The following is a 17194-nucleotide window of genomic DNA, read 5'->3' as shown; positions in this document are numbered from 1 at the left end:
TGATGGCCATGAACACTGGTTGAGCGGCGGGGAGGGTGCAAGCCAAGCATGGAGCCCCACTGGCTAGCCTGCGCTCCAGGCCCAGCCTCCAAGGGGCTCCCAGCCTCGCAGGGGTTTCTAGGACTCCCAAGGCCTAAAGTTCTGAGCAGCGGTCAGAGTCCTGAAGAGGCTTGAATGGGTTGCAAGGAGATCCAGCATTTGCTTCTCTAGAAAGATGAAAACCAAGTGCTCCTGGTGTTGCTTGCCCAACTGCTGGCACTCCAGGGCAGCTCCGCACCCAGACAGCCCAGAGCCACATCCAGTCCGCTCAGGTGCCCTCCACGCCTCTGGCTGGCAGTCCCCAAAACACAGACACCAGGCAGGGGTGGGCATTGGGCATTGCCAATATGGTCATTTGCATCCTTTGTGCATCTTCAAAGGGTAAGAGAAAAGCTGAAACCACATCTAGGTTTGGGAATTTGGAATCCCTAATGTCTAAAAGGCAGTAAGCTTCATTAGTGCCACCTTGACACTCACCAAGGAGATAAAAATGTTCATCAGGACTGAGAAATAAGATTTAACGTCATTGTATTTATTAGGTTCTGAAACAATACACATTCACATCCTTTTGAATACAGTACATTTGGCACAATAATGTTTACAATGAAATAACACTAATGAATGGCAAGAGATTAAAATTACATCCAGAAAGGGAAAAAATGTACAAATAAAGCATCACAATACAAAAAAACAAAAAATCCCTAAAATTGAATACATTTTATATTTAGCCAGAATTATTTTGCACATAATTTAAAAAGAGGTAATTTTTTAGCCTTCTTTTTTTTTTTTTTTTTTTAAAGCAAGAATGCATTGTTTTTTCACCTTTGGAGAAAAAAAAAATGTTTCCACTTCACAAAGTCCATTATGAGAGAACACAGGAGAACAGCTATCCTTCATATATTTTTTTGGCATTTTTTTGCACTCCCGTCCCCCCCTTTTTTTTCTTAAAAAAAAAAAAAAAAAGAGAGAGTGAGTGAGCGAGCTGGAAAGATTAGAAAGAACTGGCAGAAATGAAACAGTGTGGCTGCTTCCAAACTCTTGTGAAAGCTGAAATGAAACAATGACTACTCACAGAACACACAAGCCTTATTCTATAGACTACATGGGATTTGAATCTGCCTGTGTGAGAACTTGATGAGCTCCAGACCCAAACAGGAGGCATCCCAGCCAGCCCAGCTTTGGGGGCTGGAAGGGGGCATCTCTGGGCCAGGCAACCCGCTGAGTGATTGCCTGGAGCTGCCTGGTGGAATGTATTATTATTTGACTTCCCAACAAAAATGCCAGTTGTCCTTTAGGAAGGCCCAACCCCTGCTGACATGGGAATAACCTTGGACAAGGCCAGTTGGCATTATAGTTAGAGTTTGCTTGGTGTTTCAAAGTCCATCAGGGTGAAGGAAGCAGAGGAGAAAACAGAGAGCAGTGGTGATGCATGAGTAAGATGGGCAGTATTGTCATGTCTTCCTAAAAAATGAGATGATGCCACCATGAAGATGTTTCTGTGCTTGTCCTCAACTCCAGAAGACAGTCCCTCCCCAGTATGTCAAGTTACCGAAGATCAATTAATCTACTGTTCTTCATCTCTTCACTGGTATGCCAAACACACGAATTGATAGAGCATAATATTTGAAATTATCATAAGAACAGTTAATAATTACACCTGAGTTTTTAAAAAATCAAAACAAAAGAGAACTAGTAACCAAGGCTACGTGACCAGCCGGATACAAATATGGACACCAGCTAATGGGCCCCAGCTAGTCACTGTCAAAACTTTGAAACCACCATCCAGAACATTCCTTTCTCTTTCCCATCTCTATCAGGGCATAACAGAGCGCAGGAGAACTATATGTGAGTTTACATCTTTTAAAATAAACCAAAATGAAATCAACAATACAAAGAACGCCCCTCCCCCCCCCGAGAAAAAAAAAGAAAGAAGGAAACACACCTTATCTCTCGGTAACTTGAACCAATACACTCAGAGAGTATTGCACCTGGACATTATTATAATTATTCTTTCATAGACTAAAGTTTTATAATATGCCTGAACATGCAGCAGTTGATACCTCTAAATTCAATGAATTAATTCCACAGGCCTTGCAGCAAACACTATATACAAAAATCTCAAATGTACAAAAGGCAAAAAGCTTCATTAGTGCCACTTTGCCACTCACAAGTATATATATTTAGGGGCAGCTGGGAAATCCACGTGCAACAGTTGGAATGGATTCCATTCCCTGCTAAATCAGTTCAGTAAAATAGATAATCAAACGACCTCCGGGAAACATGTACACAAAGCCACAGAGAACCCTTGGGAATCAAAGAATGTAACACTGTTAGCATATCTACAGGAGGTAATGTCACATCCATTAAATAGTGTCCACATGAGTTGCCATTGCATGTCACACAGAAACAAAACTCCGAGCGCATCTTGCCACCCTGTCAGTTTTCAAATAAGTCGCTCTTCAATCTCCTGCTACCCTCTGCATAACCCATGTTTAGCCTCATTCTGCTTGTTCCAAAAGCAGATATTTCATATTTAACTTTACACGTTTAATGTTTAAAAACCACAACACAGTAGTACTACCATTTGGTAGAAGTGCGCAAAAATTACACGCTGCTGCAGAAAATAAATAGAGTTGATGCTGGGGACTTAGGACGAAACTGGAAAGAGAATTTGGGAGGCGAGTTTTGCTAGGACCCCAGGGCCTTGGCCATCTCTGCGGTGGCCTTGGAGTTCAGGCAGAGCTTGAATAACATAGAGCACTGCTAGTTTCCTTTCCTCTCAATTCACGGAGCCCCACGTGCCACGAAAGCATTCAGAGCATAAACCTTGGACGATGATTTATTAGCCCTTTAATATCTACTTGTATTAACACTGGAATTTATATCTTTTGGCCAATTAGAAAGCAAATTTGATAATCTATTTTTCAAATGTTAACAGAGTTCAAAATCAAATTTCTTTTTCTACGGAGAGCGATTTCTTCCACAAGACACATGCTTACACAACTTTGGCATGCCCCAAAGCTAAAACCAAAGCAAGTGAGAATTAGCCATTCCAGAGCAAACCAACACAGGGAGCCAACCCGGGCATCTCCCAGCCTCTCTCCTTCCTGGGCATGCCTTGAGGGCGCCCATCTTTGGGCTGAAGAAGCACCAGTCTCTTCTTCTGGATAGAATGGCAGAGGGTGGCAGGCGGGGAGACCGGAGGGATGAGAAGCAAGAGTTGTCTGCGTCCACGAGCAGAGCCAGAGTCTCGTTAGCTTTTTTTTTTTTTTTTCCTTTTCTTTTCAGTAAAAGACCTGAAGTTGCTTCCCTGCCAGAAGCCCCCGTGGAGCGAAGAAGCCAGGCCTGCCAACAGACCAGACTCGGCAGTGGGTCCAGTGAACTGCTGACGCCAACGATTCTGCATTACTGGTGAGACAAGAACCAAGAGTGCCTTCTGGTCACCAGGTGGGAAGAGGGAGGAGCTGGCCTGGGGCGAGGGAATGCAATAAATAGAGGGTGGACAAGGGACTGGGGCTCCGGGGAGGAGAAGTAGTTCAAGACCGTCCGACGGGAAAATAGGAATCTTCCCGGCGCCCCTGCTTGCAGCATCACCGAACTCCACCTGGAGCGGCTTCTCAGGGCATCAGGTCTTCACCAAAGTAGGAGAAGCCTTTGAATTCCTCCTGGTTGATCTGCTTCACAATCGCTTCGTCCACGAGCGTGAGTACCGGCTCTTCCCGGGTAAAGTCTTGGTCAAAATTATTGACGTCTCTTTTGGTTTTCTGTGGGAAGATAAGAGAAAGCACTGACTCCAGGCTGACCTTCCTCCCCAGGGCCCCCCGCAGGGAGTGGGCATCGCGCTGACCAGCCTCTCGCCAAAGCAGACCTCTAGCTACTGAGAGCAGACATCGAGCTGTTCCAATGAGGTAACGATGAATGGCCCCAGGACCGGGAGGTGATGGAGGACTTGGAGAGGAAGAATGAGTCCAGGTGAGAAGGAAGACGGGGTGAGAGGTATGATGGAAAAGCAGGGAAGTGGGATTCCCATAGACTGTGTGTGTGGGGTCGAGTGTGTGTGTGCGTGTCTGTGTGTGTGTGTGTGTTCCGGACACTCCCCCTTCCAGCATCTGCCCTAACCCTCTGGCTCCATTGAGACCTCCCTTCCTGTGATCCAGGAAATGAACTTGAATCTCCCTCCCACAAGGTCTCCAGTGGTCTTTCTTCCATAAAGGTAAACCCCCCATTACCTTGCCATGTCTGCTCCAGATGTCATCTTCTCTATAAGTAGGAGGATGCATGGGATGGGGGGGTGGGATCATCTTCTGGGAAGCCTGCCTTGATCCTCACCTGCTATTTTGTGTTCCCACATTATTTCTAGTATTATACTCAAGACACTGACTTGCAGTGAATTGTTAACGCTTTCGTCCTGACCATGAGCTCCTTAAAGGCAGAAGCCTTGTCTGACTCAGCCTTGGGTCCCCAGCAGTCCCCTGCACTAAGCATCTACTGAATGAGTGAATACATCAGCAAGCCCACCACTGACTTCCCAGCTCAGAAAGACCCATACCCGGCTGGAGGTTCAAGTTACCAAAATTGGGCTTATGGTCTGTGGAGGGTGGAGGGCAGCAATCAAACAAATCCTGGGTTTTGGAGAAAATCAGGAAGTATGAATAATGCTCTCTGCCTTTGGGGGTTCACTGCTGAATCGGGAATCAGTATTCCTGTCTAGAACACACTGCAATCATTAGAAAAACTTTCATGGAGTAGTCAGGGCCTGGCTGAGACTTGAAGGATGAGTTACAATCATGTTGGTAGAGATGGGAGGAAGGCACCTTGGCAGAGAGGAAGATGGTTAAGAAGATGGGAGCAAAGTTCTGCAGAACATGGTTTGGGAAGTGCTGCTTTACAGTTTACAGCATCTTCACGTTCATTTGCTCACTGATCCTTGGAACAGGCAGGTGTTATTATCCTGATTTTACAGATGTGGACACCGTGGCTCACAGAGGTTTGGTGACTTGCCCAGAGTCACCCAGTGAGTTCAGAGCAGAGCCAGATTCAAATCCAGCTCTCAGCATGATGCCTCCTGTGGTGCAGAACGTCTGGAAAGCTGGGTACTGGAGACGTGGGAAGACACGGCAAGAGTCAAATTCAAACACGAGACATTTAGGTCAAACCACTAGGCTGAAGCAAAGCCAGAACGACTTGCTGGTAAGCCAGCATGGTGGGAGAGGTCTGTGGGTTGGGGAGAGAGTGGTGACATGGTGAGGTGAGCTCGGCAGGGGAGTCTGTTTTCGAACTTCCCCAGATTGAGATCTGAATCAGATGGACAGCACAGAGCGGAGATGAGCTAGTCTTTCCCATCTTTCAGCGCCCATCAGTCCTGCTTGGCGTCTTCTCTCTGGCCTTGAGCTGCATAGTTCAGTAGGTCTCAGAGACCTTGGAGGGGAGACAAAAGGGGGACACAGAAAAGCCCAAGGGATGGAAACAGGACTTGCCGCAGCAGGATGTGTGTGTCGCCCCTTGAGATGGGAAAACTGAGGAGTGGCTTAGTCTTTTCTACAGGAGGGCTGGCCCCAGGCAAGAGGATGACATGTTCTCCGTCTCCAGTGTGTACAGAGCACGAGGAAAAGGGGGGCCCTCGTGGAGAGCCACAAAGCCCAAACCCAAGTGACGCAAGAGGGACACGGGAGGGCAGGTGCCTGGGGAAAGGGTGTGGTGACGCCTCTTCTGAAGATCCCTATCGAAGGAGGGATGGGTTCACTTTGATTGAAGACGGCTTACAGAGTATGGGCCCGTGGTGCTGGTGGAGCAGCAGGATGGGAGAAGGTGGCAGCAAGACTTTAAGACTTGGGAAGCGCTGAGTATCATCCCAGAAGGCGACCAAGGGGCATCCTCAGTGGGGGCAGGAGGAGAGGGGGAGCAGGGGCAGGAGGGGTGGGAGTTGGTGAAGAAGATTGGCAAGGAATAGGGCAGGAGGGAAACTCAATTGGTAACACCACCAATGGTGGGCTATGCCCAGGTATTTTCAGGAGCGGGACCACCTCCTTCCTGGCTCCCTCTCACTGGTCACTAATGGAGGAGGGGAGCCAGTGTATACAGAACCTCAGGAAATCTGTAAACACTCTGGGATCGGCTCCCCTGTTTAACTACTTGTGCTTCACCTTTCAATCATTTGTGTCCATTAGTCATGGAAACTGGTTTCCTTTCCTGAGGTCAAATGAGCATAGTGACGGAGCTAGATTCCACAGGATGTCTGAATGTCCCAACTTGCTGACTGCTTACCAGGGAATCGGGCTCAGTCAACACAGTTAGGGACGTCATTCCCAGAGGGCCTCTAGCTCCATGGTGGGCTGGCTTGGGTAGCAATCTAGCTCAGCTCTGGGCTTTCCAGTGGTCCCAGAATCATCTGTGGCATTGGAGCAAGTGTGCCATTCTTCAAGAGCTCTACAGAAGAACACACTTGGCTCATGCAACCCTTATGCAACCCGGCCCAGGCCCTAGTTCCCTTGGAGACAGCTTAGGTGTATGTCAGTCACTCATTCCCAATTCAAATAACTAACAATTCCTGACTATTAATTAACCTTAGAGGCTTGGGGAGTTTTCCAAAGCAAGTATTTCTGAGAAACCCCATCCCCTGTTAATTGCATGTAGGCAGCATAGCATCTGCATACTTAGAGAGTACTGGGGATTTTATCCTTTACTCACTGGTTTTACTCTTTGGAAAGCCGCTGTCTCCCTTACAGACAGCGAGACTGTCTCGCTGTTGGCACGAGACTCCACTCCAAGGTTCTGATGGGCAAACCCCTAGAGACACTCCCTGTTTAGCTGGATCTTTAGTCACCCCATGTGCCTCTCCTAATATCTAAATGCCTGACTCTCAGCCCCCACCGCACATCCTGAGAGGTGACACTGGGACAGTGGAACAGCCTTCTAACTCTTCGCACCTTATCGCCTCCATTAAGTCCTTCCCACGTCCTCTGACCCACACAGAAGGAAGGCTGCATGCAGGAGGAGAAAGAGCACTGGCTGACCTCCTATCCTGGTACTGTCCCCCTTCCTGGTGAGATGACACTGTGAAGGTAACCTCTTTGAGCCTTGGTCTTTTCATCTGTAAAATGGGGGTGGTCACAGGTGCCCTACAGATTGCCTTGAGGACTAAATGAGATGCCAGATGTGAGGTGCCTCCGTGCAGACCCCAACACACAACGGGCACCCAATAAATGTGAGATCCTACCCTGCCTCCGAGTCTTAGCACCATGTGCCGTGGGTATGCCTCACTCTCTTCTTGGCTGTGTTCCCCAGCACAGCCCATGTGATCTGCCCACGGGTGCCATGAGCTTCGTGAAGGCAGGGCCTGAGCTCACAGTTCTCTGGATGCTTTCAAATCCTGAACTAGTGCTGAGCCAGGGCCTGCCTGAACATCCCATGCTTCCTCCAGCCACTGAGATTCTTCCAACGGTGGCTTACTGCTCTCGGAAAAAGCCCCAGTTTCTTACCCACTTCTAAGGCCCTTTGGGATCTCGTCCCTGCCCACTTGCCCAGCTTCATCTCCTGGGCCCGGGGGAACCATGAAGTCCTCTGGACTCGCTGGCTTCCTCCTGCATCCGAGCCTTCGCTCAGCTAGTCCTCGGCCCGGAGCACCCGCTCCCCTCCTTGCCTTCTGCCCCATGTCTTCATCACCGAGCTGACTTCTGCTCACCTTTCCCATCTTGACTCAGATGCCCTGCTTTCAGGAAGCCTTCTCTGTCCCTCCAGGCCTCTTATGGGGGTTCTATCACCTCTCCTAACTCTCATCACAGCACTTACCACCCTGGGTGTCCACCTCCTTTTGCAACTAATCTGTGCGCTCCTGGGGGCAGGGACTGGGTTGAACTCGCCATTCCATCCGCGGGATGGTGCACTGCCTGGCACATAGAGAGTGCTCAAGAAATATCAGAGGAAAAAAATAACTGAATGCACGTCTCCTGCTGCTGCTTTATCTAGAGCCACTGAAGTGATCTGGGTTCAGAACCTGTGGCACTCTTGTGCCAGAGGGTGTTTTTGTTTGGAGAAGGTTGAGGTCTGACTCACAAAGAGCCTGGAGCAGGGCACCCCAGCCCATGGCTGCCCCACAGAGCCCTGAGAGACAGGCAGGCTTAGGTCTGGTTAATGGGGTTTCCTCTCCCTGCAGTGGTCAGCCTGGGCCACTAGGGTTCCTTGACTGCTGGTCTGAGAAAGAAAGAGGATGAACCAGGGTTTGGGCAAATTCTACCAAGACAGATGGGCTAAGAGGAGTTTACGGACTTGGTGGGTATTTGCAGTTGGTGTCAGGGGAAAACAACATTCCTCTTCCCTTTGGCTTCATTGAGAAGTAAGGTCTTGGATTTGAGAGGTCTGGGGCTGACCCTGGGGGGAGGGCACACTTCTGGCATCTGCAGCGGGGGAGTGAGGTAGAACTTACGGAAACAGAGTTACAGGTCACTCCAGATGCCTCTGAGAAACTGCATTTGAGAGGCAAAGGTAGGCGACCTGCCTTTTAAATCGCCCTGAGGCCACTGAGGGCTGGAGGCTCAGCCGGCTGTGGCAGTGTTTGGACCCCAGTGCGGACATGGGCAGGCTGCCTGAATGCTCGCTTCCTGTCTGCCTGGCGCAATTCTTTCATAGCCCTCACTGAACTGAAGTCATAAATACAAGCTTTCAGAGGAGCCAGCGATTTCTGCTTCTGTCTTCATCTGATTACGAGATCAACAGATGACTTTGTTCTAAAGCACCGAGAAAACTCCCTGGTCTTACAGGCCGGGGCACGGGGCTGTAGTCACCGTGCTGGTCCCAGACCACCTCTTCATCTGTGTCTGGCGTGACAGCAAGGGCATAGGCAGTAGACTGACCACAAGCCAGGGTCCCCAGACCCATGTGTGTGACCATAACCTTCTGGGGAGACATGCTGTCTCCACGCGGTCTCCAAAAATCCAGCTTCCAGGTTCCACCTCCCCCTTGAGTCTCTCTGACTCCAGCCTCCCTCCATCTCACCCTCCCCTGCAGTCCCCCACGGCACTTCCTGGAACATGCATTTGCTCCCTCCTTGTCATGTTTTTATGTGTGTCACATTTTCCTCTCATATCCCTCAAGGTACCTACTGCAAAGCAGGGCACACAGCAATCCCTTAATATTCATTTGCTCAAAATCCTTTTATTCGGCGCAACAGTCAAACTCAAGATTCCTCTTAGCTCTGAAATGTCAATATTCTTATCTAAGCTCTTTCTTCTTTTAAATATCTTCAAAGAAAAAGGGAGAATTTAAATAATTAGAATGCTTGCTTAACATCAATTAACTGGATCTTTACATATACACATATATTCATTATACCCATATATTGACAAAGTACATGTGCATATGCTTATACACACATGCTAACCCATGAAGTTAAATGAAATGAGAAACGTATAACTGCATAGTGTTTTGCCTGACAAAAACGAGGGTTGGAACAGAAATTCAAGTCAACTATCATTTGCCTAGAAATTTCTCTCAACATATTCTTCTATCCCTTTCCCCCCTTTTTAATTTTGTTAACCAAGAATTGATCATACTTTTGGATTTTCCTTATAGAAAACAGAGCGAGACACATAGAGGGTTTGTCTAGGCTGCCAGTGGAAGCTTTCACAGCACCTATCTTGTCATGGTGGTGCCCTACCATTTTTTAATCCATTTCCTTCTTAGAATGTGGTGGCCAGAACTGACGGCTCGATTCCTGACTCCGTGGTCTGAGTAATGCCAAGGGAAGTGGCATGACCCTCTACTTGGCGGAAACTCTCAAATTAAATCAATGCCTAAGACGGTGTCAATGTTTTATCATTTCTGAGGTAACTGTGATAAAACAGTGACGCTCTTACAGTTTTATCAATCCAATTTAACCTTGTTATGTGTTGAACTGTGTCTCCCCCAAAAGCTATGTTGAAATCCTAACCACCAGCACCTCAGCCTTATTTGGAAATAAGGTCTTTGCAGATGTAAGGTCATCAGGGTGGGACCTATCCACTATGACTGGTGACCTTACAAGAAGGGGAAATTTGGACACAGAGGCAGACATGCACAGGGGGAGGACCCGATGAAGAGACACAGGGAGAACCCACATGAAGAGCAGAGTGATGCCACCACAAGCCAAGGAACATCTGGTGCCACCAGAAGCTGAAAGAGGCAAGGAAGGATTCCTCCCCTACGGGTTTCAGGGGGAGCGCGGCTCTGCAGGTGCCCTGATCAAAGACTTTCACATCCAGAACTGTGAGACAATACATCTCTGTTGTTGTAGGGCACCCGGCGTGTGGAACTTTATGGTAGTCCTAGGAAACTAATACAAACCCCCATCTTCTGAAATGGATTTTTTGCATCCAGATGTAACCTCTGACACTTAACCTTGATTTCTTCTTATGGTGGTACTTATTTCTAGGTTGTTAAGATTACCATAAATAATGATTCTGTAATTTACCTCTCTGAATCTCAGTTTATTTACCAAGAAAGTGGGGATAATAAATCTACCTAGCTTGCTGAGGATTGCATGAGAGCATATGAGTAAACCTCATGTAAACTCTAAAGTACTATATGAATGCCATTTAATTTAATTAAATGCCATTTAATTCTGTCATCCATCTTTTCTGCCATATCCTTCAGATTTTTGTCATCCTAAAATTTGATTGGCATGCCTCCCATCTCTTTAACAAGATGCATATAAAAATACTGTATAAGGGAAGTTCAGGCTCAGAGCCCTCTGACCTGCCCTCTACAAAGAGCTCTCTCACAAAGCTGACCTACCCAGTCGCACCAGCACACTTTGGCGGTATGCGTGTTAAATCCACTGTGAGTCAACCAGCCATGGTTACTTTTTCCATCTTGTTCAGGAGGATGCTATCCGAGACTTTCAATTGTTTTGCTGGAATAAAGATACACAATGCCTGCAGCATTTCTCTCATCTATTAGTCTAGAGATGAAGTTAATTGGCTCCAAGCGATTACCATTTTCCCCTAAGTGTCCACAAACTATCTTCTCATAAAACCTTCTAGAAACTTGCTTTAATCACATCCGTCTCAGAGTATCCCAAACCTCATTTTCCCTCTTTTTGAATACTGGGAGACTGTTTGCCCATGTCCCATCATTTGGTACCACTGTTCTATTCCATCAAATCCAAATAACCAAATAGTGGGCATGGCTGATTCTTCACTAACCTGAGAGATAACTCACCTGGGCCTGGCATGGTGGCTTTCAAACTCGGCCGTACAACAGAACCACCATGGAACTTTAAATGAGAGTGACGCTACACCCACCCCAGAGACTCAGTGTAACTGCTCCAGGATCTGGCCTGGGTGAGTTATAGCTCCCAGGTGACTTCATTAGATATAATTCATTAATTCACTTCTCTTGGGTTTCAGTTCACCCAAGAGTGGTTTTTGCCCCAATCTTTGTACTTTGAAGACATTTCTCTTTGGGGAAAAGTTAGAGGCAAAATAACAGCCTTGCTATTTGTCATTGTTTTCAGTCAGTGGTTCTCCATCCTGCCTGTGCATCAGAAACAAACATGCATCTATATGGACACCTGGGCCTCAACCCACACCTCGTGAACTGGAATGTCCAGGGGTGGGGCCCAGACCTCCGTATTTTTTTTTATAGCTCTGTGAGTGATTCTGATGTGCAGCCTTGTTGAGTCCCTCTGTGTAAAGGAGCAGTGGATCTCTTTCTTCCTTCTTTTTCTTAGCAGTTTCAAAGGGACCACACAATATATTGGTATTCCTTCTGAATTTCATGCCATTCCTTAGTTATTTTATATTGGTCTTTATAAAATCAGGATACCCAAGAGCTCACTGGCAAACCACACTGGTTTCTTAGATGTCACCCTCTGAGAGGCAGCGTAGCCTAGTGGTTTAGCATGTACACTAAACTTTGTGGCCATGGGCAAATCATGAATTCTCTCTTGTGCCTCAGTTTCCTCATCTGTAAAATGGGGATATTAGTAGTCTCCCCATATACTTGTTATAAGGATTAAGTGAAATAATACATTTAAGTGATGAGAACATTACACAGCAGAGAGTAAATGTAAATTATTAGTATTGCTTCTTTGTCAATATTGATCACAACAGTATGGTCAGAACAAAGAGCGTTGTCTTTGGGATGATCCCTGATCTCAGTTCACAGAATAATCACTGTATTACCGGGGTAACCTGTGTGCTTTCATCTCCTGTGTACTCCAAATACTAGGACTAACCAGTCTTCTCTCAAAAGCTAAGAGCCAGAATTGTGACCCACCCAAAAGGACATTCCTGATCCTTTTATTGCCTTCCTAACCTTGTTTGTCTTTCCTCATTTTCACTGCCATTACATTTACAGTATGTGCTTTGTATATCCTAGTGGGCTATCTTTAAACTTTCTGGAATAAAGCAAGATAAGAAAAACAAAAAGGAAGAAAGAAGATGAATTTTACTTTTAGCAGTGCTGGCTATGACATCATTTCTTCTTTTCTCTGTAATGAGCCGGAGGGGGTGTGTGTGTCCACAGGGAGCTGTAGAGCTGGGGGCAAAGCGGGCAGTGCATGCCTCAGCAGCTGATGTGTTCCTTCAGGAACACAGACCCAGGGTTCCTAGGTCTTCTGAATTCCCAACAAATACCCCAGACACATTTTCATGTTAGAGCTCCTAATTTTTGCCAACTAATTCAATTAAAAATAGAGCAGCCTGGTTGAATGGGTTGCGCGGTCCTCCAGTTTGTGACCTCTGTTTAGTAAAGCTGTTTCCACCTTTTAGGGAAAAAGAAAATCAAGACCCATTTGCTTTTTAGGCACAAATGATTAGCTTCATGACATGTGAAAATGGGAAGCCACTTGGTTCCTGGTCATTCCCTGGTCCACAGGAGAGAATCATGGCAGCAGGCTGGCCTCTGTTGCTAGCATACAGAGATGGGGAGCCACCCAAGCCTCAGGTCGAATGCCCCCTCCCCCATAATCTGCTCCACTGCCTCATCTAAACCATGTCTGAGGGAAAGCTGCTTCACTCCTGAGGCAGTCTGCATATGTAAATGTATTTTTTAAATGGACTAAGTCCCTCAGACCAACAGGCATTCTGAACAACCAACAACAGCTGAATTCTGTCAAATCCACTGCTTGATGGAATTCAACTATTCCCCCTCTCTCCTTGTCCCCTCGTAATTGTTTCCCAGACTATTAAAAAATCCACATTTTTACAAATTCCATTTGAAGAGTTGCTTTGGATTTGGGAGTTGCTCCTCCCTCACACCTCGAAATACTTCAGTGATCAAAGGAGTTCAGCCAACTACAATTTGTCTGTAAATCAGTGGTTTATAGGGGTCTATAGACGCAGCCCTCTGGGATCTCCTTTACAGGGGAGGGCAGGTATCCCCGTTATAAAGACGCTGTTACCAAACATGGAACATTTGTTATGGTGCTTTTTAAACAAAATTTTGGTGCTTCTACCTGAAGGTTCGTTTGGAAGGCAGGGCCAGCTTAGAAACCTACAGAAGCTTGAAAGGGGAACCCAAGATACAACTCCCTGTATCCCCTGCTCCCACAGAAGCAGGGAATGTGGTCCTTGATAAAGTGGGGAGCTTGTTGAGGGGATTTCCAAAGCTGCTTCTACCTGTATATTCCATGGCTCAATCATTTTAAGTAAAACTAAAATATTTCAAACAAGACTTCTTGACCTGGGTTCCACTCTTAGAGCATGGATGGCACGTTTTCTGTGAAAGGCCAGCTAGTAAATATTTTAGGCTTTGTGGGCCATGGGGTCTCTGTCACAACCACTCCCCTCTGCCGTGTGGCACGAAGCAGCCCTAGACAAAGTGTCAGTGACTGCGAGTGGCTGCGCCCCAGTAACACTTTATTTATGGACACAGATATTCGAACTTCTTATAATGGTCAAGTGTCACCATTCTTCCTCAACCACTGAAGAAAAATGTAAAACCCATTCTTAGTCTGAGGGCTGCACAAAAAGAGGCAGTGGGTTGGATCTGGCCAGTGGGTCAGAGTTTGCCAACCCCTGTACTAGACGAGGGACTTCAGGGCTTCCGGGAACCTCGTGAAATACAATCCAGTGTGTTGTATGTATGGGCACTTCTGGGTTTTCCTGGAGAGAGTTCACCGCAGCAGATTCTGGAAGGGGTGGCAACTTCACTGCTAAGTTAAGAATCACAGATTTCAAAGTTTCCCCTCAAACAAGGTCTGAAATTCTCTGTGGTACAATAACTCTGAGGAATCCACAGAGAGGAGAAAGCCCTGAGAAGCAGTCTCAGGGCCGGAAATGTCCCCTTTTGCTCAAGTCCCTCGTACCATGGAGGCCCCCAACATGGGGCGTTGCCTTTGGCCTGTGTGGTGCTCCATGGGAAGGCTGAAGGGTCCCTATGAACATGGCTGGGAAAAGTCCCCCGGACGCAGGCTCTCTAAGGCTATTTCAAGACCAGGTGGAACCACTTGTCTCACAGACACAGCATTTCTTCATTCCTTTTAGGGAAGGAGACATTTCTGGGCAGTTCTGAAGGGCGGTGCTGACACCTGCCTCCTGAAACCCTCCCAGGCCTGCCCAGGTTCACACGTGGACACACCTTTGGCTGTGACTATCTGCTGTTAAAACTTGGTAAAAAAGTATAAAGCATACGTTTCAGCCAAGATTCATTTTGGGCCGTGTCGTTAAGGACACATCCTCATAGTCTGTACAGCACTCACTGGCCCTTGACGACGTTCAGTTTGGAGTTTTAAATGGCCTAGAGGTGTCTCCAAGTGCCCCAAGAATCTTGGCTCCCTGGCAAGGCAAGTAGCATCTCGGGGCCACCTGCATCTTCTGTCACTCGCAGTACCCAGCTCACAGCCGGGCCTTAACTAAGTAGACCCTGCTGAGCCCCCAGGTGACGGCCCAGAGCAAGAGCTCTTCTCATACAGGGGAGCCCGCCCCCTCCAAGACAAGACATGAGAGGAAAGGAGTGCCCGTTTCCCTCTCAAATGCTGCAAAGGAGCTCGGAAACCGTTCCTGAGGCCACAAGGCCTCCATCCTGCTGCTAATAAGAAGGGTCTGGAACTGCTATGTGGGAAAGAAATGCCCCTTCCTGGGGAATCATCCCGAACCCAGGCTGGTCCCCCTCACATACCTTGATCGCCCTGTGCCTCTCTTTCCCGGCCCTCCTTGTAACTGGGGCTAAAAAGTGACTTACTCAGTAACTGTCTCCTGCAGAGGCTAGAGGCTCTGCTCGGGGGCCTGCCGTGTACTTCCAGCAGTGGCACGGCTCAGTCCCTCCGTGTGGACAACATAATAAAGCTCAGGGATGGAGACCTGCCTGATGCATTTAACCTCACAGCTACCCTAACTCCCACTGCAAAGACTAGCAAGCAGCTGGCCCAAGGTGGGCCCGCCTGGGGTGGAGCCAGGATTGGATTCAGCCTGTTCTGACCCCAGGGCCAGGCCCCTGGTGTGTGCCGTCCTGCCCCCTGCTGAGAGGCGTCAAGGCGGTCACCTGTGCAAAAGGGCTGAAGCGCTGAGCCAAGCCCAGGTGGCCAGCCACTGGCTTCCGCCAATAGCATAGTTGCTGCGTTAAAAACCAACCAACTGACCAACCAACCAATCAACCAATCAGCCAACAAGCAAACAACTGCCTTCTGCCCTGCGTCCCTCACAATGCATGAGGCCGCCATCCCCACTAGGCCCTTTGGGGTCATTTCTTAGACATGAGGGGTGAGTGAAAGGGAATACAGCCCTTTGAAATTCTTCATTATGACCAAGAGTAAGAAATACATGTTATATATGACCTAGTGGACATCACCTCATTCCACCATCCCCAAGAAAAGATGCAGCTCGCTACACTTTACCCTTACCAGATGTGATGCAGTCTATGTTCTAGTCTCTCTACTTTGTTCTTTTCTTTCCTTTTCTCTTCTTCTCTACTCTACCCAGTTCTACCCTATCCTAGTCTTCATTAAAAATGTTTTCTGCACCTGACCCACTAAATTGATTTTATAACCCACTGATGGGTAGACCTGGAAGTAGGGTAAAGAGGCACCCAGCAGGGGTGTCTGGGGCTGAAAACGTGTAGAAAATACCATGTCGATATGCAGGAATAAAAAGCCTTAGGAGGAGACAGCACCCTGCCTGCTGTGGCCTGCCCAAGGCCTGAGCCCCTGTGCCAGGCTCTGCAGCGAGCTGGCCCCATGCAGTGGGACGTGCAGCAGCGGGACCCGTGGCTGCTCCCGCTGAAAGTGGGCAGACACACAGTGGCAAAGCCAGCCCCGCTCTGCCTCTAACCGGGGGGCCCTTTTTCATTTATCATCGACTTTTCAAAGCAGTGTCATTGTTGACAGCTGTTGAGTTTAGCTACTCTAGGGATGCTTTTGGGTACTCAAAGAAGAAACTTTCCAATCAGTCCTGGCAAAAGCCCTGATCCTGCACTCAACAATCCCCCACGCCAACCCCCCGCCCCGTATTTATGAACATGTCCTGGATGGAGATCAAGCTCTCTTGGCCTGGGATTTATTGTTGCTCTGCCTACTGGCTTTGAAACGGGAACTGTAAACACTCTAATAGATGCCTCTCAAATCACGATGAGGTCACCCACCTTCTCTTACCATTCAACAATTTCAGGTTTCCTAATGCAGGATCTTATCACCCCAAATTCCCAGGCACATACTGGGATAGATCTCGGGCCATAAAAGGTGAGAAGAGAATTTTGAGATGGAACTAAGAGAGAAACATTCTCTGGAAAAACACTGTAGATCTACAGAATTCATCCATTCATTCCACACAGATATATGAATTACTACTATGTGCCAGGAGTTTTTGCTGAGGACGCAGCTGTGAACGAAACAGACACACATCCCTCCCCTAACACATTAAGCAGAGCTCGCTAGTAGTCTTTGCAGTTGGGTGATGGGCACATGGGGATTCCACTTTTCTCGCTACTTTTGTACATGCTTGAAATTTTCCATAATAAAAAGTTAAAAATATAAGTCTCAAACACATGATGCTGAGTGAAAGAAGCCAGACACAAAAGAGTGCATACAACATGACTCCATATGCGTGAAGCTCTAGGAAAGAGAAATCTCCTTTCCAGGGACGGAAAACAGATCAGGGGCTGCCGGGGGCAGAGGCACCTGGGAACTGCTTGGGTACAGAGATGTTCTTTACATTCATGAGCCGGTGGTTACATAGGTTTGTTA

General features: G+C 47.6%; 1 protein-coding gene across 6 annotated transcripts in view; it reads right to left on the bottom strand.

The window, feature by feature from the left end:
• Positions 1-690: 690 nt before the first annotated feature.
• The window catches only part of PRKCE (protein kinase C epsilon), a 508978-nt gene continuing 492474 nt past the window's right edge, over positions 691-17194 (bottom strand). For all 6 annotated transcript variants that reach the window (XM_061168696.1, XM_061168694.1, XM_061168695.1 and 3 more), the window contains one exon: positions 691-3803. In XM_061168696.1, the coding sequence (XP_061024679.1) occupies positions 3657-3803 (147 nt within the window). In that variant the 3' untranslated portion in view covers positions 691-3656. The remainder of the gene's footprint in view (positions 3804-17194) is intronic.

The sequence above is a fragment of the Eubalaena glacialis genome, chromosome 14 (assembly GCF_028564815.1).
Source record: "Eubalaena glacialis isolate mEubGla1 chromosome 14, mEubGla1.1.hap2.+ XY, whole genome shotgun sequence".
Lineage (NCBI taxonomy): Eukaryota > Metazoa > Chordata > Mammalia > Artiodactyla > Balaenidae > Eubalaena > Eubalaena glacialis.
This window is presented reverse-complemented; position numbering and strand designations above follow the sequence as displayed.